Below are 21,063 nucleotides of genomic sequence, written 5' to 3' on the forward strand. Positions count from 1 at the left end.
TTGAAACTTTGCAAAAACTCACCAGGTAAGCCGTGATTCTGATCACATTGACAAGCAGAAACAACTTAAATGATTTGAGCTTCCCTTGAAGCTCAACACATGTGACGTTAAGAGGCTTGCAGTGGTCAGGTGATGGGGGCACACCCGCAACACTGCTCAGTGACACATAACAAGACTGATCCTGTGTTGAGCAGACTGGAAACTCCTGCTCATTTTCTATATTTTTTTATTAAAACATATCTGTTAAATCTCACAGTTTTACATTTGGTTCCACCTTCGGATGGTGCCATTTATAGGAAAAGTTTGATACGAAAAAATTCACAATATTAACTTTTCAGCACATCTATCACAATTGCATATATAGCTAATGATACCCAGTTTATCAGCATTTGTATCAATTAGTTTTGATTAGTTGCGAAATGTGAGTGGGTCTTACCCTTGTAGTGTAGGCAGCCTCTGGGTCGTCCTCCAGAACTCGGCTCAGGCCAAAGTCAGACACTTTACACACCAAGTTGCTGTTGACCAGTATGTTTCGAGCTGCCAAGTCTCTGTGAACGTAGCTCATGTCTGACAGGTACTTCATACCCGAGGCGATGCCACGCAGCATGCCGACCAGCTGGATCACTGTGAACTGGCCGTCATGTTTCTAAAGCGAGAAAGAAACAAAATTGAATTAATTTGCGTCATTTTTTCGGCTGACATACAGTTGTAGTCTGCTGATGCATAGACAACAGGTATAGCTGTAATTTAAGGTTTAGACCAGGATTTCAGTTGCACTGGAATCATTACAGAGTCCCCAAGGGTCCCTGCAATTCTTTAAGCTCCTGCTAACCCTGCACTCTGACCTCAGTCCGGGAGGTGGCTGAGACAAGATATATTTCTTCTCCCAGGGATCAATGGGAGGATCACGGGAACAAAGAACTGCTACCTACAGAGGACTGAACCTGCCATGGCAGACAAAACTGTCCTCTTAAACACCGAGCACGTGCAAGCCCAGCTTTCCTTGGATTTAATATTTCAGCTGTGGTTGGCAAAGACTTAGCAGCCTGTTGATCGATGATAGTCCAGCTCACTTTCCTCTGCTGATTATGTTTGACCTGGGCCAAGGATCCCTGTTAAAGAGCCATTCGTGTTATCAGTCACCTTCTCTCCTTCATATCATTTCTCCTTCTTCTGTCTCCTTCTAGTCTCCATCCATCTCCTTCTTGTCTCTCACTCTGTCTCAGAGAGGGGGAAGAGCTCAGTTGCACTTGAATTTAGCCTCTGTCTATCTGTCTCTCTTTATCTTTCTGCCTATGTGCACCTCTCTCCTCCTTTTCTTTAGCCTGTCTTTCTCTTGTCCCTCAGCAGCTGTGCAGTAAGTTAATTAGCTGGTGGTTTTGTGAGATGCTGATTGATTGAACTGTCTAACAAATCTACCAACTTCCTCTATCAATCTGCCCACCACACTGTACTGCCAGGAAGGAGAAAGGAATAAGAGGAAAAGAGGTAGAGAGGTAAGGTTAAAAAAAAGAAAAGCTTATTTTTTTATACATATATTTAGATAAAACTTTCATGAGATGATAGCGGATGTTAGACTACTGAGACAGAAGCTGGTTTTGTTACTTCAGAGGGATTTCTTCCTAATAAATGTTCATAATTAAAGACAAACTGTAAAGATACCACAGCTGAGCTGTTAAACCATAACAACCGGGCTCTATGGACATCCTATAACCTCCCTTTCCACAGGCAGTGATGTAAAAAACATGTAATTTGACTGATTTAACATTGTGTTCACCAGTGGGTACGGTTGGTAACAGTATCCTTAAGTCATTTTGTACCTTGTCACTTCATTTTGCTTCAGTGCTGCAGATGGCATCTGCACCTACTTAGAAACAGGGCCATCATTGTAGCCTTAATGGCTCTGGAGCGGTGCAGTGATTTTACTGGCTGACAAACAAGGCTGAATATGAATCAAGGGAATGTCGAACATGAAGCGCACTAGGAGCTGTGGGCCATTTATCTGGGTTTATGCAAAATCTTTTTCAAGGTTCTTCGGCTAAATCAATACAGCATCTTTGATGATCACAGCTGAAAACATAATATACATTTTCAAACACTACAAAGAGCTGACCATATTCATTTGCACCCCTGATAATAAGTACATTTATTTTTTTGTATTGCATCTGCAAAAAATGATAAGAATCCATCCTTTTGTATACATTTATTAAGGAGGAGGGTAATCCGATGTTGAGGAATAAATGTTTTGAAGAACAGCTATTGGTCCCTTTACATTAAATGTAACTGATCCATTTTTTTATTGTTCTTTTTTTTGAAAATAATCAGAGTTTCTAAGACCTAGGAATAAGTTCTGACATGTTTATTTTATACCTTGGACACAAAACTTGAAAAGAATCCTAGTTTATGTGGCTGGTAGCTGAAGGGAGGAAGACAATAAGGAAGGTTTTCAAAACTTACTGTGTGAACTGTGGTAAAGAGTTGAATACTGGGACCATAAAGGTCTCCTTAATGACTAGTAGGGGCTTTTTACATGCTCACCATTTGGGAATGATGCACGAAAAAAAGCCTTTTTTGTAATCACAGACACAAAATGTTAAGTTTTCTAAATGCTTCTAGAATTGTGTGTTTTGGTTAGGTGAGATTCAGTAACAAGCACAACAGTTTTTTTTGGTATAAAACAAAAGATGAAAGGTGGAAACACTTCCAATTTCTAAGCATTGTGAGGGATCTGTGATGCTGTGGGCTTGCTAAGGCTCTGTTGTGTCATTTGGGTGCATGGCCTCATTAACTCTTTAAAAAAAACAGGACATTTCAAATCTAATTTTGGTGGCCTGTGGTCAGTATGTGAGAGGATTGGAGAAATGTGTATTTATAGCACCAGTTTAAGTAATTCATTGGATTATATGGATCAAATAAATGTAGAATCATCCTTACAATACTGTACTTATGTACTGATTCACTATCAAAAACTTATTTAATTTTACAATTTTTATTTATTTGATATGTGATTTGACTTAACCCAGGACTTTCCATTTCCATTCTATCCTCAGTCAGTCCCTTTGTGTTTTGGACCATTGTGTCCAGCTCTGTTTGGCTCCATTTTTTTCAAGGTCCTCTGATAAATAGTGATAAATAATAATTAATTGTTGATTCAGTAACAATGATCTGACTGGGTCCTGCTGTAGCAAATGATGCCAAAAGCTGAACACTTTTAACTGTATGCTACACAGTTTAGTATTAACTTGTTTTCTTGATATGAGGTATTTAGTTGATATCAAACTTTTTCTCTGTTCTTGTGTTAGAAAAACAAAAATGATGTTGGACTTATCTTTTCAAAGAACATTATTGAGGAATTACTGCTGTTTTCCCCAGGGGAGCAAAAGTACAAATTTCCTCCCTCTATACTTTTGATGGGAATTAAACTTTTTCAGTGCCTTCCTGCTTATACAGACATGTACTTTCACAACAAGAGCCTTCAGATAGACTTTGTCTGACATTTAATAGTTCTTTTAGAATTTTATGCATTACTTTAGTGTGAACAAGCTGGAGCAGCCAAACTTGTTCATGTTGGTATAAACGAGTCTGGAGGTGATTTCTTTTTTCTGTAACTTTTTTATTAAATATCAGATTTAAAGACTGTTACAATCCTTTTTCTAAAGGAAAACTATATCAACATGGTGTCCATATCTATACATTAAGGAGGATACCAAAAACTAAATGTATGAGGTTTACAACAAATCTTGATTTAAGTACCGAGTAACTGTGTTTTACTAATATGCCCCTGATTTGATTCAATTGTCTGTGACTTCAGTTATTCCTATAGGGAAAATATATGCAAGCATTCTAACTGATTCCTCAACAGGAATACGTGTTTGTTTTTACAATTTACAGAAATTTAAGGAAATAGTGTTAACATGCTTGTTATCAACTCACCTTTAGTTTTTTTTTTTCTTTTATGCAGCAATTAATACAGTTTAAAGAATTTTCAAGTCACATTATGAAAGAAACTGAAGAAACTCTGTCATTTAGAGAAGCATTTTGTTATAATAAACACTAAAGTATTGTGGTGTAGTCCAAGAAGGACCTGGAAGTGCAATGTTCTGTCTTACTGAGCTATGACTCACCTTCAGGAAAGTGTCCAGAGACCCATTTTCCATAAACTCGGTTATGATCATCACAGGCTTACCTAAATGAGGCACAATATAAGGCAGTCGTTAATAGGGCACAGTTACAAGGGAGAAATGCACAAACTATAAAAGATGAGGACAGAGAAGAATCAGAGATTGCAGCTGTGACCATCCTCCCTTTTCGTCTCTGCGCCTATCTCAGGGGGATAACATGGTATGTCGTCATCAGTCACACTGACAGCTTCTAATCAGCCCTCTCCATAAACGCAAGGAGATAATTAGAATAGACCAATCCACCACAATACATATATATGTGTGTGTGTGAGGGGTCTCCTGAGATCTCATGAATACTAATCAGTCTCAAGGGAAGGGAGGGGTTTTAGTTTGATCGCTGTGCACCTGCACAAGTGTGTGTTCATGTGCAGCTTTGCGGGTGATGAAGGGGAGGCTGACTGACAGCCCCTGCACCCTATGATCCCCTGCTTGGCATCTGGTGGGGCTTACAAATGATTAACAAAGTACCTGCAATCACATGTATGCACCCACACACATGAAAAACAGCAGTTGTTCCTGTTTTACAGCCCCCCCTCCCCCGAAAACACCCTGACCCCCCTGCAGTCAGGCATTGCCAATCACCAAACAAACACTCGATGTGCAGCTACAAATGATGAAGCATGGGTTGTAAACACACAGGCTATGTCACTGGTAATGAATAGTTCACGTTTTCCAAATCAGACCTCTGTGAGGCAGGGAAAGTCCTGGGGGAGGCATAAAGATAACCCAACATGTCTAGACAAGGAGTTCTGTTATAAATGTGTTTAACCAAAGACAAAGGATAGATACAGTTTAAATAATTTGGCAAATAAAATGGATCAAAAAGTTTTTGCAAAGCTCTAATATGACCCTCTTTTTTAGAGAACTATGTGTAACAGTCATCGTATTATCTGATAAATACTTAGAGGTAATGTGTTATAACATGTCTTAGCAAGCAGTAAATGTAATGCATGCACTTACTTAAAATATAACTGAGAATCAGGAATCCCCCTGGTCTCCTTGAGGAGGATTATTCCTCTGATCTTATTCCCTTTTACACAATAATGAAACTGCTGTAGTAAACAATAGTGCATTTTTTTCTCAGTCAAAAGGTATTTCTACAGTATTCCAATGAACTGATTTGAATATAAACTAGAGATAGAAAAACAAAGTCCTGTTTCAGCTCAAATTTCCTTTATTCAAGGTTTTGAATAGACATTAAATCCGTAAACCAAAAGCCTAATTTTGTGTGATTTAAATGTTAAAACCAACTTGTGGTGTGGCATATCAAAGAAAATTCATGACAAATAAATAAATGTAAAAAATAACTGCATCTAACAGCATATTTTAGTTTTTACCCTTCAATTGAAGAATGAAAAGCAAGTATGGAAAATCAACATTTATCCTAGCTGCTTATATTTTTTCTTAATAATTTAATCATGTTATTTACTATAAGCATCAGCCTCGATGTGTATCCTCTAGAGAATGTAGACCACTTTCCTAACTCGGATATCTGAAACATTCAATTCAGCTTCTAATGTTCAAGTAAATGGACTGTATTTGCATGCCGCTTTTTATATAATAACTACTTTAAAGTGCTTTGGAGCAGAGCCATGTTCAACAACATAGCGCTCACACAAAGATTCAAACACTGATATGCATATCGGTAGGGTTAAGTGCTTTGCCCAAGAGCGCCTTAACATTAGGGAGGGGAAAGAAGATTAAGTTAACACAATCATTTTTAGTTTACAAGACAACTTGTGCAATTAAGCAACAGTTACCAAGGGAGAATTTCCTTCGGCTTCCCCTTGCACATATCGACATCAATCAAACAATGCAATCAAATAATAATAAAAAATGTTATTTTATATATTTTTCTAAGATTATTTTTTTGCTTTGGACCAAGATTTTGTCTCCATGAAGCAAGATTGTATAGCTTCAGTTTCTAATAACGTTGCAGGAAATATATCATGCATATGAATGTAAACTGTAATAAAACACTACGGAATTCAACACGAAGAGGATTAAAATGAGAAAGCAAATAAGTGAAAGGAAGATGCAATTACAAAGAATTGGAAGAAAAACATGAAAGAAAAACAGAGGGGAGAAAAAGTGAGAGATAGGAGACAGGAGAGAGGGTGGACATGAGGGAGAAGGCCGGTCACACGCCTGTCATGGACAGCCAGCAACAACACCACCAAGGCCTACAGTACGATTGTAGGTAAAGACAGCAATACATCACCTTAAATGAATTCACTATCTCACCACAGAAAACAGACGCACACACCCTCATACACACACAAACACAAACTGGTCTCCAGTGGTGGTGTCTTCTTTGACAGTAACATTAGTCTCAGGGATAAAAGTGAAAGAGAATTGGATTTTCTTCTGCTGGGGGTGAGGACTGCTGGTCACATTTATCTCCACACGGAGCCACTGTGTGTGTGGGTGTGTGTGTGTTTATACAGGGGAGAGCTGGTTTCAGGCCATGAGGAGTGGGGACGGATGGTGCTATAATGACAGGCTGATTTAAGCTCTGTTTAGAGAGGGAGAACATTTGTGTGTTCTGTATGCAAATGAAGCAGTGGGTCTAATGCTGAGTGAAAGGAGAACAGACTCCTCACTGCTTTCTGTTGGTACGTTTCATCACTTGTTGGTGTTTCTATTGTAAATGTTCATGTAAATATTACACTGTACAAAGTTAAAAACATGATAAATGAGACAATAAAAAATACCCTTAAAACCAATTTATGAGTGACTGTGTGTGCTAGAGCAAGCATGTACTGTATGTTGGAGGTGACAAAGAATATTGCCTTCAAGGTTCAAGGTGTTAGCTGCGCTCAAGAGAGAAGCACAATGAAACACATTTATCTGTTGTCTGAGCTCACGAGCCACAAGATTTGAGTTTGTTCCTCACAAAAACATGTTTTTAGCAATAATCTGTCATTTGAAATTAGCCCAATATATAAGATTGTCTTTTTCTGTCTCCTGCCCACAATTACCTATTTTTACTTCTTGCACCATCAACACAAGCCTCTATTCTCTCTCACACACACACAGAAACACAGACAGGACTTCACCCACTTCAGAATGTCATGGAGCTGTCTTCTGCCAAAGACAAGCACATTTCAGTTTCCTCCTGAAAGCATATAATTAACTGATCACATTGATATTCATTGCAGTCTATTATCTTTCATCAGCTTGGAAATAAAGCTGCTATTTTTGCTCCTAAAAAAAGACACTCAGTGTGTGCAGGCTCTGGAGCCAAAAGAGATTTTGGTTAGGAATTCATCTGGACACTGCTTGGCGACAGGAATTGGATTGTTTTGTATGCAAATGAAGCAGTGGGTCTAAAACCGACTGAAAGGAGAACAGACGTGTTTCCTGCTTGACCAGCTGCAACTAATAACCAACCTTTGTTTTCCCCAGTTGGTGAAAGTGCTACAATTAAGCACAAGCAGGACACACTCTTTATTATGCAGGTTGTTATAGTTGTTATTGTAGACTCAAAGGTGTTCAAAATGAAATCAGAGAAATACATGAGAACCTTCTGTTCCTTAAGGTGACTGATATAGAGACGACTTTCCAAACTAAGAATGCTACCTTGCAGCAATAAGGGTCTTTATGCATGGAGTTTGCATATTCTCTATGTGCATCTATGGGTTCTTTCTGGGTACTCCAGCCTCCTCCCACAGTCCAAAAACCTGACTGTTAGGTTAACTGGCTTCTCTAAATTCTCCTGAGATTTGAGTGTGTGTATGAATGTTTGTTTGTTCTGTGTGTCTCTGTGTTGCCAGACGACGGAATGGCGACCTGTCCAGGGTGTACCCCGCCTCTCTTCCATAGACTGATGGAGAAAGGCACCAGCACCCCTCGCGACCCCAACAGGGATAAGCGTAACAGAAAATGGATGGATGGAATAAAAAAGACTAAAGATAGTTTGAAATGTCCTTTTTTAAATAGTAAAGATCCTTTTTTAAAGCAATTTTATTCAGGGACAGCATGAAGTCGCTTCTGTTTCCTATCTAAACATCTGTTGACCTCTAACAGCAGTGAGCTGTGCAAAAAGAAATTTTAAAGCTAATTACATTTGACAGAATTAAATTGAGTTGTCTAACATAAGGGTGAAAAAAAATCAAGACTTTACAAAAACTGGACACTCGAAATAGCTCACACAGCTTTAATCCTTGCTTTTCTTATTTTGATGTCTCACTTACTAATAGACATCAAAGAACTTTTAGTTTGCCGCAGCACTTTATTAGTGTGGGTAAAAGAGGGCTGCCCTCCTCTGATAATGGTCTAATCATTTAGGAGTGGCACCTATGTGTGAATGCGTTTATAAGTCTGCAGACTAAGCATACGGTCTAGTAAATTACATTATGAGAGGTGGTTTTAGTTTGTGTTGGGGTGAGCGTAATAGAAAGTGATAGACTCTGTATACATCCGGACAATTACATTACAAGTAGATATCTGTGCTTGTGCCACTGGACCACATTACTGCTTTATTGAATGAGGCGGCCCAAGGTACAAACGAGAAAATGAAATAACTGCTGTATTGATTAATGTTAAGGGTCTGGACTAAATGATACAAAGCTTTTAACACAGGACAGATCTCTGTTCTGGGAAGGGCCATGTACTGCTGTGGGGGCTGTAGAGAACGCGGAGAGACAGAAACTCAATAACCTTATCTTCTCTCCTCTCTTCACCTCTCCTTCTACCTCTCATTTCCTCCTGTTTGTCTCTTCAGCATCTCCCCACTTCCCATGCCACCATAATTTAAACTCAGGGCTCATCTTCGCTCAACTCCTCACTCTTATACCTTATCTCATCCCCGCATGCCCCCTTCTTCCCACAATCCCGCACTTGTCGTCACCTTTTATGTCCGTCCCATTTCCTCTTGTGCTTTCCAATCTTCAAATCTACATGTGTATTCTAGCATGAATGGTTTAAAACACTGACAGGAAACACTAAAATGCCCATTGTTCAGCAGACAAAAAGGCAAAGTTAAAGCCAGTCGCTAGTTTTTTCAGACAGAAGACACCTAAAAAAATACAAGTTTAACAGTTTTAAAAGCACCTTTGTAGAGCAGCTCTTTAATGAGAGTGTGCATGTGTCTGTGTGTCAGAAGAGACTGAGTTCTGTAATTGAGGGTTTTCTAAATGAGCCGATTGTTGCAGTGATTGTAAGACACATAAAGGACGGATGGATGAAATGAGGGACAGGGGAGATAAAGGGATGGGATGGGCAGGGATGAGGGCAGAAAAAGCCTGATAGAGAAAAGATAGAGTTTTTCTGCATGCAGTGGTCTAATTACCATAAGAATGGCGACAATCAGGTGACAGACAGCAGAGTAGGTTATTAGAGCCGCACATGGCAGCAGCTGGGGGCTTATGAGGTTTTAAGCAGAAAACATTCACCCACCCACCTAGACAAGCAGAGCCTGGAACTGGATAACTCAGATGAGAAAGACACTCATGCATTAACACAATCCTGCACAACGGAGCAGGAACAGAAGAAACATCAGAACACCATTTGCCACAACTATTGCACCAATAACTGCTACAGAGTGTTTCCAAATCTTTTTACAACAGGCACCAGTAACATTACCATTCCCAAAAGGGCTGCCTCTAGTTTTAAAGTCACCAATATTTCAATATAATCTAAATTATATTAAATAATTTGCAGTACCATTAAAAGTAGCAGCTTGCCAAGTTGATGAGGAAAGAGGATACAGGATATTGTTTCATAAAAAAATAAGATTTTTATCATGTACTTGGAAAAACTCAGTTTTATGTTTTTAACAGAATAAAGTTTTTACAAAAATAAAAGCTTCAAAACGTCAGTGTATCATGTTTTTCTGCTTAGGCTAAATCATTTATACTACTATATACTAGCACATTTCAAGTTTGCACTAATCTTTTTATAACCATAAATCTTCTTCTGATTGACAGCCATGGCCAATCTATTAGCAGAACCAGACTAAAAGCTGAACAACATCAGTGATGCTGATCCAGATGTTTCATGTTTCAGCTAGCCTGGAAATTTTATCTTTTAAGGTAAAGGACAAAACCAACATTTTTAACTAGGATGTCAGGTGGGAAATAATTTTTTTTGGTCATATTTTCGGAGAAGACGATTGTCAAACGAGGGAATCACAGTCCTCCATGAGGCTGGAGTAAAAATCTGCATTTCTGAACATCATCATGTGGTTCAACTGACAAAGAGAGGCTATTGAGTGATGTGCATTTTTATCTGCTTTGCCTATTGATTGTGTAAATCCCTTTATTTGTAGCCTAGTAAACTAGCCCCACCCGCCAGCGGCATAGTCGTATGTCAAGGACCGCTGGCTCTGATGGCGATTTTTGACTCAGCTTTGGAATCAGTTTTTGAAGGATTAGACCTGGGGTTTTCGTTGAAACGTGACCAGGAAGAGGCTCTACGCTCATTAATTTTTAAGAAGGACGTATTCACCGTTTTACCGACAGACTATTTGTTCAAACTACCCCACCAGCTTTCTGTCTCGCTTACTACATCACAGTCTGTTGCACTCATTGGTCAGCGTGTTGGCCAATAGGCACAGACATGGTTTGAAAAACAACAGGTTGTTCTCATCAAAAATCTTCCGATGACTCATTCATCTGGGCCAGACTAAATTACACATTGAATCTCACATTTAGTCTGGTTTATCAGGCTACCTTTATTGTCCAACAATGGGGAAGTTCATTCTCTGCATTTTGACCCATCACCTTGGGGAGCAGTGTGCTGCCATTGTGTGGCCATTGCGGAGTGGAGGCTGTGGGGATCAAAATGCCTACTTGCAACCTTCTCAGATCACATTGCTCTAACCCACTTGGCCAACACTCGAAACACCCCCTGGAAGCAGATTACATAATTATCATTGTTTGATGAGGGGTCAAAATCTTAAAAAAATACATCCATGTTGTAGTCTTGGAAATATATTTCAAATATATGCAAATCTAAAACTGAGATTTTTTATGTAAAGAAATATAGATATATCTTGCAAATACTTTCTTACAAATAAAAAGATGGCTTATTTCTGGGCATGACTTAGAAGTAGGAAGGGAAAAAATGACTAGCTGTGGGTGCTATAATGGGAATGTATGAGGAGACAAACTGACTTGGAGCAAATGCAGCTCTATTGATTCCCATTTCCAAACATTTGTCAGACAAAGCTCTACCTCGGGTTTTATTGTATTTACTTGTTATACCATTCCTCTCATTCAAAATTATGTTTTGTCCTTTTTTTGCTCGATTTTGAAGGATTTTCCATTCTCTCCTATAATACCAGATGTATTCTAGCTCATCTTGCTTGATATAATATCAGAGCTACTTCAGCTTTTTCAACTTTTGCTGAACTGGCTTCAACATAACTCTTACTCCCACTGCAGCAGAAAAGCAATTACTCCCAGTACAACTTAAACCAATACTACTATGGTGTCTACTTCTACTCACACCTACACAAACCAATTCAGCACACCTGAGTCCAGAGCAATCAGGTCGGCCTGTCTGATTAGAGTGAGGGGAGTGTGAGAGGACCAGCTGGGGCCAGAGTAAAAGGGCCTGAAGGAATTATTGACCCATCTCAACTCTAACCCCCTTTTGCTCGCACAGGCACACTCTGAGCTGTGACCTGTGAAATTACTGCTCTGCTAGTGAGATTTGTTTCTGCAGGGCTTTATCAGCTCGTCAATGTCCCGTGAAGGCAGGTGAGAAGAAAACACAAAGACACGCATGCAAAGAGGAGACAAGCACTCATTATATATAAAAAGAAATAAGAAAAGCACAAACAAAATAATCAGATTCAAAGAACACAACAGAGGACTTAATTATGCTGAAATAAATTGCTTGTCAATTCATTTTTCAGTTATTTAGCCGTTACTGCTGTCAACCATGTCATTGCTGTCGAAGATTTTTTAGCACTTCACAGTAATTATTGGATTTATTTTGGTGTTTTTAAATCTGACTTGTAAGCTATTCAAGCGACTTTGCCATAATTACATGTCTACGTGTTGCGTGTCTCTTTAATATCTCAAAGAAGAGGAAGAAAGGGAGTGAAACAATAGGAAGGAATTAATAAGAATCTCAGTATGGTGTCATTCATAATACACATGCCGCTGAATATTCATGAGGCTAAAAACACAGCCAATTAACTTCCCTAAATATAAATATTCATGGTCGATGCAAGCGTATATCCATTTGCTCTTTTGTTGTTTGGGCACTCCTGCATGAAGGGCTGAAGATCTGAGCATGTGTGGCAGAAGGATGGGAGACGAGGGCAAAGGAGCTTCGTTTGTCTGCATAGATGTTTGAAAATTCAGCTTCTTTGTACCACCTCTCTCCATCCGGCTTTCTTTGTTATCATCTAGATCTCTCACAAACATCTGCATAACAAGATGTCAGATCAGAAGAATGACAGAGCTTTGGGACTGAGTAAAAGGAGATGGGGAATGTACAGTACTTGACAGCATCTTTTCTAATCTAAATAGACTTGTTGTGTTCAAACAAGTAGTACTTTTATACCCTCAGTATGGGAATAATTTGGAGGAGAAAAACAAGAATTTTTAAAATGTGGACTTTTCTGCATGTTGTTAAATACAGAGTCCTCCAGAATAACTGGAACCCTCTGGTAAAGATGTGAAAAACAAACCTTCAAAATACATTTATTTCTTATTGTAGTTGCATATTTGCAGAAAAAAATAAGAATTGTGATATATTTATTTCTTAAGGAACAAAGTCCTTCATTAACAAATAAAGCTGTTCAAAAACATTCTAAATTTAATGGAACTCAAAGCACTCAAGGCCTTAAATAAAAAAAAAAGTAATTTTTTTATTGAAAACCTAAAGAGGTAAAGAAAAAAGTGCAATGATTTGAGGGCATACCCATGTACTGTAGAGCGGTTAAGTTTGGAAACAGGTTATGTATTAAATCTAATTCCATTGCTTCTCAAAATCGATTTGCAAAATCCTATTTGTTCATATTGTCAATGTTGCTATCAATGTTTTGAACTGTTGTCATATTTCTTGTCACTGACACTATTTGGAGTGAGAAGAACAACAAGTCTGACAAAATGAGCAACTTTACAGGAGAAAAAAAACAAATGAATATTAATAAATCTTAAACCCAATCAATCTAATTACAGGAATAGATTAATTTACATATATTCAAATTTAAATGTAGTCATAATAGAGTGCAATAAGGTGAGACTGGGCAAATAATTGCATACATTTTACATTTAGCAAGCTTAAGACATGGACTATCTTACTCCAGTCCTTAAGATGCTGATAACACACTTGCTGCCACAGAAGGAAAAAAAGTTGCAGCTAGAAGTCAGAACCATGAATGCAATCATGGGTACAGTAGGTAGTAACTAGTTATTAGCACTTATTTTGATGATCCACCCAGAAAAAGAACATCCTCCACTATACCTTTAAGGAACTTTGGGGTGAAAAAAAACCTTTAGGAGTAATATAACTTAGTACCTAATACCTTTGTGTACTTTTTACTTTAACTTAAATAATATTGCTTAAATAGTATTGCTATTACTTGAGCAGAGTTTCTGATTACTCTATCGACCCTGAGTTACTTGAGCTAGGAAATACACAGAAAGCAGTAGAGTTTAGAGTCTAGTGTTACTTAAGTAAAATCTTTAGGTAATCTACTCACTGCTGGATGAAAATAAACACTTTCACACAAAAAATAACAGTAACAAAAGACTCTGAACAAGCAATCACTAAAGGACATTTAAACAATGAACACTGGAGTTAAACATCTGCCCTACTGTCACATTCAGTTTATTACAGCAATTGAACTTGGCAAAAAAATATCTTAGAAATTCCAATTAACTGCATCAAGTAATTGACTTAGCAGCAATGCTTCTTACAAGGGGAAATATAGTGAGTATGAAAAGTAAATCCTGTTTTTTAACAGACAGAGTTCAAGCATTGATGTCTCTCTGAATTCTAACACATTCGGCTTAGTTTTCTAGCTCTGAAGTGCACTTTATAGCGAAGAGTAAAGTCATTCTCCAGACCCAATAGACTAATTAAAATATTCAAGCAAACAAAAAACTTTCTATCCTTTATGAAAGTAAGAAACATAAATTCAGCCTATCCTTAAATGAGCAGATTTCAGGCTATATCATTCACTATCTGTTTTTGTCAAGCAAAATTTAAATTCTTTTATTTCCAAGAAATGCAGCATTATATTTTCAAATATTTAATTACACAAACAAAGGAAAATCAGTCAAATACTTATTTTATTTTTCAAATGCTGTTTATTTGAGATGCGAAAAACCTTATTCAGTTATTTGAAGGGTTTACAACTTTGGCAATAACTTCACTTTTGCCTGCTGCAAGAGTGAATCATGTGGAGGGTGCTGTATGTTTCATTAATGGTGCATGTGTATGGCTAAAATTAGTTGATCTTGTCAAAAAGGTTGACGCTTTCATTTAATATTTAACAGTTTTATTTTTCAAAAGTTCTCCAAAAATATTATGCATGGAAAAAAAAAACAGTAACTAAAACTTTGTGTTTAAAGTCCTTGCTCTTTAAGAAATATAATTACTTTCCAGCCTCGAACACAGAGCGGTGCTGTCCTGTTAGATTCTTCCTAGCACTGTTCTCAGTTTGCATCTTGTAAATGACTTTGCACAGTGGAAAGTTTCTTTTTTTTGTAAACAAAATAAAAGTTATAATGTTAGATCTGTTATTATTTCTCGCCTTTGTTGCATATGATCATATGAAAACCTGATTTTTGCTGTTTCCTAATTCAACTTAAAGGAAGATAAAGTTATATATCAACATTTTTCTTGTGTTCTTCTAACTGGGTGAATTAGAGAGCAAGAAACGTGAAAAGAAATTCAAATGTTCCCAGCTTAGCATACTTATACTTGAAACTGATAGAAAATGAAGAAAAAAACAGAGCAATTCGCTAAGAATGGAAAAAAATTACAAGAAACGGCGAGAGACAGCCAGCCACTGAGTAAGACGATTATGTGGACACTAACTGGGAGAGAGAGCTGGAGTATGAGATAGGCGAAGGAAGGCTGTATAACTGGGGAGAGCAGTGATAACACATCAGCTATCTTGTTGAACCAGGCCTGCGTGTGTCTCACCTGCCTCAGAGACACACACGCTTACTCTAATTGCTCAAACACAATCATGTGAAGTAAACAAGTGGTCGTTTGAGTGGTGGACAGTTACATCACATTTACGCTGCCATGCAATGCACCACAGCTGTGTTACCATGGTAATGGAGCTTTTATCTGATCCAGGGTCAGCTCTTATTCACATCAAGGCCACATCTGCTGTGCTTCAAACAGGTATGCAACAGACAGTCATTCACACCTACTCACGCAGAGATGGATTAAAAGTAGGGCATGATTCGTGCAACATCTACAGTAATTAAAAAAAAAGCAAAATGTTACTTACATTTTGTTACCACACCCTCCAGCCTGATGATGTTTGGATGGTCGAACTGTCCCATGATGGACGCCTCAGAGAGGAAGTCTCTCCTCTGCTTGTCAGAGTATCCTGCCTTCAGACTCTTGATGGCCACATAGATCTCCCTCTTCCCCTGAACACGCAGACGACCGCTGCACACCTCCCCAAACTCTCCTGACAAACACACAAACACAAAGACGTATAATATTACTGACAAAAATTAATAGAAGTTCCCTAGATACTTTGGTCCTTGAAAGTTTTGTCCTGCTACAACAATTTTTTTTGCAATTTCAGGCAAAACAACAACATAAAAAAATCCTACACAAAATAGCACATAATTGTGAAAACTCTCAAATTTGAAACATTTTATAAAGCAAGACAATAATCAGCTCCCTAAGACCATAACGTTATTACAGTGAAATATAAAATCTATCAGGACATGTTCCCAACATGTCTAAAGAGTGGGGGATGTAGTCTAGCGGTTAAAGGACAGGGAATTTAAATCCTGGAGAGGTTATAAGATCTGTCACCCTGGGTCCTTGAGCAAATCCCTTAACCCCAAAATGCACTCCAGACGCTGCAAGCTGCACAGTGCTCCCTGAGGGATGGATTATTTAACATATTTTCTTTTGGTATGTAAAATAATGCAATGACAAATGAAGGTGATTATTATCAAGAGTAAATTATTTGCTGATGATTTAATGTATTTGGACAAAAGTTCTGCAGCATACTAGTTGCACTTGTTTTAACTGGACCCTTGTAACACATTTATTTTTATATAGGAACAGTTTATTGTGACTCTGTAGGGTGAACCCTCCCAAAACTCTTTTTATTGTCTAGCAGGTTTTATTTCAGTAATTCCAAATATTTAGCTTGATCCGTCACCAACTCTAACATGCTTTCCATGTCCCTCTTTAAGACCAGTATCTCCACAGCATCATGTTGCCACCATGTTTTACCATGTGGATAGTGTAGCATTTTTAATGTTGGCTAAAACATGAAAATTTGGGCCTATTTGACAAGAGCATGTTCTTCTATAACTGTAAACATGGTTTTGATCATTATATTCTTTATTTACCAAGAATGCAGTTAAAAATAGTGGACTTAAATGCAAAGATCATATAGATATCAAGTTGAAACTCCAATGTATGCTGGGTTTTCAAACTTTTTAAAGCTCTCTTCTGCCAACTCAATTCAATCCAGTTTATATAGCGCCAATTCACAACACATGTCATCGGAATGCACTTTACAAATACAATTCAACCAGATCACACAGTCAGATTAGTTCAAAGTTTTCTATCTTAGGAAAACCACCACACGTCAATATAGACCAGACATTTTGATTGAGAGTCCAATACTTGTCCTGTTAACAGATCCCCAGTTATCTATTCAGATTCTCCAAATTTCCTGGGGACCAACTGGCTGCTTGTCTGATGAATGTTTTCCTTGCCAGTACTGTCAGTTTAGCTAGAAGACCACATTAGTGAAGGTTTAGAGTTGTTTCAAAATCTCCTCAAATACATTAAAATCTTTGGTTATTAGTGACCAAAATGGAGAAATCTTCAAGGCAAATTGACATTGTTCAAAGAAAAAAAAAAGCTTTGCACTGTGTGTTCATAAAAAAGCAGTAAAACAAAGAAAAATATATGCAATATTAATGTTAAACAGATTTTCTGTAATTCTTTGATGCTTCCGAGGCAACTAACCAGCTCCGATGACTCTCTCTATGCGAATGTTGGAAGCATCTATCTCTTTGGCAAAGTCTCGGACAGCCTGGTTTGGGTCTTCATAGGTGTGAGGATGGATGTACGTTCTGCTGCCTGGAAGCTTCACTACATTAACAGAAAAGGAGAAAGAAAAGCTTAGAATTCGATGTTTTTACATGATTCCTTAAATCTTTAAGATAAAAACCAACCTTTACTTTAATTCATAAAACCTTCAATTAATATGAGATCTTTAAGGAAAAATATTTATGCCTCAAAAAATTGTGATTTCTCTGTGTTTTCCAAGAACTCTTGTATCATAGTGTTGATATGGAAGCTCTATTGTAGAAGCTCGCTATGTGACATAACAATATTTCACACAAATAAACATTTTGTTACTAAAATGAGTCACAATTTCAACAGAAACCAATACAGAGCAGCACTCTGCCAAGAGACGTTAATATAAGAGTCTGTGAAAAAACAATGTCTATGCGCTGCAAAGTTTTCAAATCAGATGACAAGCAAAGAAAGTAAGACTCTTGTATGCAAACAAAGAACACAGTCAAGCTGCATTACACAGGGTTGTCACACCAGGCAATTTCTCCCTCACTAAGTTGCTTGCTGCCTTACATAAAGAGCTAACGTCATAAGTGACTGTTAAGACTGTTATTAGACAAATGTCGCTCTGAAATGATTTCTAAATGAATATGTGAGTGTCTTTACCTCGACCATGCTGGAACTGCATCTTCTCTTCATCAGGGTCTTGCTTGGCCTTTATGTATCCACAATGCCTGCAATAGGAAGGGATAGCTTTATTTTTCAAGTCTTGGATCAATTATACTACCTGGCCAACCTTTTGAAAAGCATTAGAAAAGACTGAAACTCTCAACCCTTAAGGATTTTTCTGTTCACTTTTTTTCACATTGTATTGAAGGTTCACTTAACAGGGTTTTATTTCAAAACCATACAGCTAGAGGTCATAATACAACCTTCCATAATAATAGATGTAATAAGCTAAAAGTGTTTGTAACATGTTAGTAAATAAGTTAATAACTAACGTAAATAATAACCATGATGTGCTGTAGATGTAAATGAAATGTCTTGTGTGTTTTCTTTTTCTATGTTGTTGAGAGCAGAACAGGTTTTAATCTATTCATTAAAGTTAAAGTTAAATTTATGTGACTGCTCTGGTAAAATATAAAAGTAATATCACACATTTAATAACCTGTATTCATTTTTCCTGATCTGGATTTAATGTTTGTACCACAAACGTCTATATTTAAACACTGTTTATAGAAGCAGTTATCTCATACACAAATACAGACCCACTCTGTTACTTTTCTGCTTCCTGGTAGTCAAGCATGGCTTCAGGCCTGGGTCAATCCAGATCAATACAACTACATTGACAAATTGATCAGCTGAATCCTGCAGTGCAGCTGTGAGGAAGTATTTCACTTGTTGTGTTCTGCAGCCCTCACAGTGGGAATCCACTGCCAGGATATGTGCGTGTTTGTGTGAGACCTGAGCGTTTCTGATATCCTTTTTTTTTTTTTTCTTTTTGATTCTGTGAAACTCCTGCCTGGAAAAAAAAAAAAAACCCAGGAGGCATATTCATCTTTTAAAAAGAAATATAAAAATTTTAGATTGCTCTAACTTTATAATGGGGAATGCATTGACGTCTCCAACTGAATGCTGTATAAAACTTTTGTACATTTGGGAAATATTAAGCATATTACCAAAATCTTAGTCATACTTGCAGAATTCACTCCTACGGGATGAGCATGTAACCGCAGTAGACATTCACATTTGTTATCAATTTGCAGCAATCCCTCACACTAAGCATGCATGCAGTGACAGAGGAGAAGAAGAAACTGTTTTGGCTGGAAATTAAAATCTCCATTGTCTTTTTTTGTTTGGCTAGATGTAAAATAAAAGCAACTCCTGTTATCTCCATTCAGAAATTTGACAATGTCTCACTGCACTGGAGATTGCTCATTCTGCTGTAGATTTGGGCATAAACATCCTGATTACTTTGTAGAATACATTTTATAAATTCCTTCAATAAAATGTTTCAGAGTAATCTAGATATTTGCTCAGACTCAGTTCGTAAACAAAACACCTTCAAACCAAATATAATGAAATATAAACATGTGGATTATATTATATGTAATTTCTGTATTTTCTTATTCTTATTTTTGAAATATATTTCTCTTTCGAGCGTTGTTCTATATGATCATTTGATGGGTTATTCTGAATTTCTTAAAGGTAATTTTCTGAAACCTTATCAACAGAGGAACTAGTTAAAGGCTACAGGCCTCCTTGTACAATGAGCAAAGCATCTAGCCAGTACGTCAGTACATCAAGAAGATAAATTGAAGTGAGCTCAATACGAGAAGTAATTGGGAATACGTGGCTCATGCCATGTATGTGATTAAAAAAATCAGTAGAGAGGAGGACAGAAATGAAACTGAGACTGAAAGGGACAGAGAAAAGAGATCTTATAAAGAAAAGGGGTAGAGAAATGAAATGAAGACGGACAGAATAAAACAGAGCAGGCAGTGCAGTATTGCAATGGAGGAGCAAAGATGGGGAAAGGGTGGGGTCTAACTAAGCTCAGTAAGTCCTTAAGTTAGTTAGTCCTTCTGTTGACTTTACACAGCTGAGTCTGCTGTGACACTGACATCAATAGTCTGCTGTGGGAATACAAACTCTCAGGCACATAGGCACATGTGCAAAATGGTCGAAACTGCTGGTTTGTATCTGAGAATGGGGGGTGGGTTAATGTTCTTAACAGGGGTTTGTTTGGTCCCACCTGCTTATCAGCATGGCTCAACCCAGCTAAACACCAAGGGACTATCATTACCCCCTTGACTCCCAGCCTCATATACTCAGTGCTCTGGGGCATGTGTGTTAAAACATATGGGGAATGGGGATATAGGTGACACCTCTGCTCCAACTGTGTGAATCCCCCAAGGATGCAAAGTCAAACCCAGACACAAAGACACACCCGCACACATATGAATGCGCATGTTCTGCAAAACCTATGTTGGAAACACCCCCCTTCTCTCCCCTTCTTCACTGCCTGGTGTGTTAATGTATGTGTGTGACTCAGTGAGTGCATGGCTGCATATTTATATGTGTGTCTGATGGGAAATGAACACATTTCCATAGTAATTAGAGAGCAGCTCATTCCTCCTCTCCAGTTAGGAGTGTCATGACTCATTAGCGCAGCAGTCTTAAACATGGCGCAAAATCTGACATGGACATGCTTTTTGTTTCCCTCGACAGCTGTGTTCCGGGTATATATGTTCCAAACAGCTATTTAATACCTTTAACTGAACGCAGCTGACCTTTGGTTCATCTGTTAAACACACTACAATTGGACTCAGGAGAACAATATGAAGATCATTTTCCGCCAATATAGGTACTTCCTTTCTTATTTCTATTCCTGACATACAAAGGGTTTCTGCAAGCTTCAGTGAATCGAATCTTTTGCTTTTTATTAGACTTTGAAACCCATTATACAATCTGCATGTCTTATAAAACACCTAAAACACCTTCCAATGAGTTAACATATCCGTTTTTTAAATTATATTTAACTTGCCTTAAATTACAATTAACTTACCTAAGTGCTGAGAAAACTATAAATCATGGCACAGACTCTGCATCACACTAATAATACCAAACCAAAATACTGCATATTTGTGCCATATATATTTAATACTCTGAACTTCCA

At 37.7% G+C, this 21,063-nt stretch overlaps 1 protein-coding gene across 2 annotated transcripts in view; it reads right to left on the reverse strand.

The window, feature by feature from the left end:
* LOC107091872 (ephrin type-A receptor 3-like) overlaps positions 1-21,063 on the reverse strand; it is a 120,317-nt gene that overhangs the window by 13,487 nt on the left and 85,767 nt on the right. For both annotated transcript variants that reach the window (XM_015386053.1, XM_015386052.1), the window contains exons 11-15: positions 18,051-18,118; positions 17,331-17,456; positions 15,613-15,798; positions 4,125-4,186; positions 437-646 (exon numbers count right to left, since the gene is read on the reverse strand). In XM_015386053.1, coding sequence (XP_015241539.1) covers positions 437-646; positions 4,125-4,186; positions 15,613-15,798; positions 17,331-17,456; positions 18,051-18,118 — 652 coding nt within the window. The remainder of the gene's footprint in view (positions 1-436; positions 647-4,124; positions 4,187-15,612; positions 15,799-17,330; positions 17,457-18,050; positions 18,119-21,063) is intronic.

This window comes from Cyprinodon variegatus, unplaced genomic scaffold (genome assembly GCF_000732505.1).
Source record: "Cyprinodon variegatus isolate N-32 unplaced genomic scaffold, C_variegatus-1.0 Scaffold355, whole genome shotgun sequence".
Classification (NCBI taxonomy): domain Eukaryota; kingdom Metazoa; phylum Chordata; class Actinopteri; order Cyprinodontiformes; family Cyprinodontidae; genus Cyprinodon; species Cyprinodon variegatus.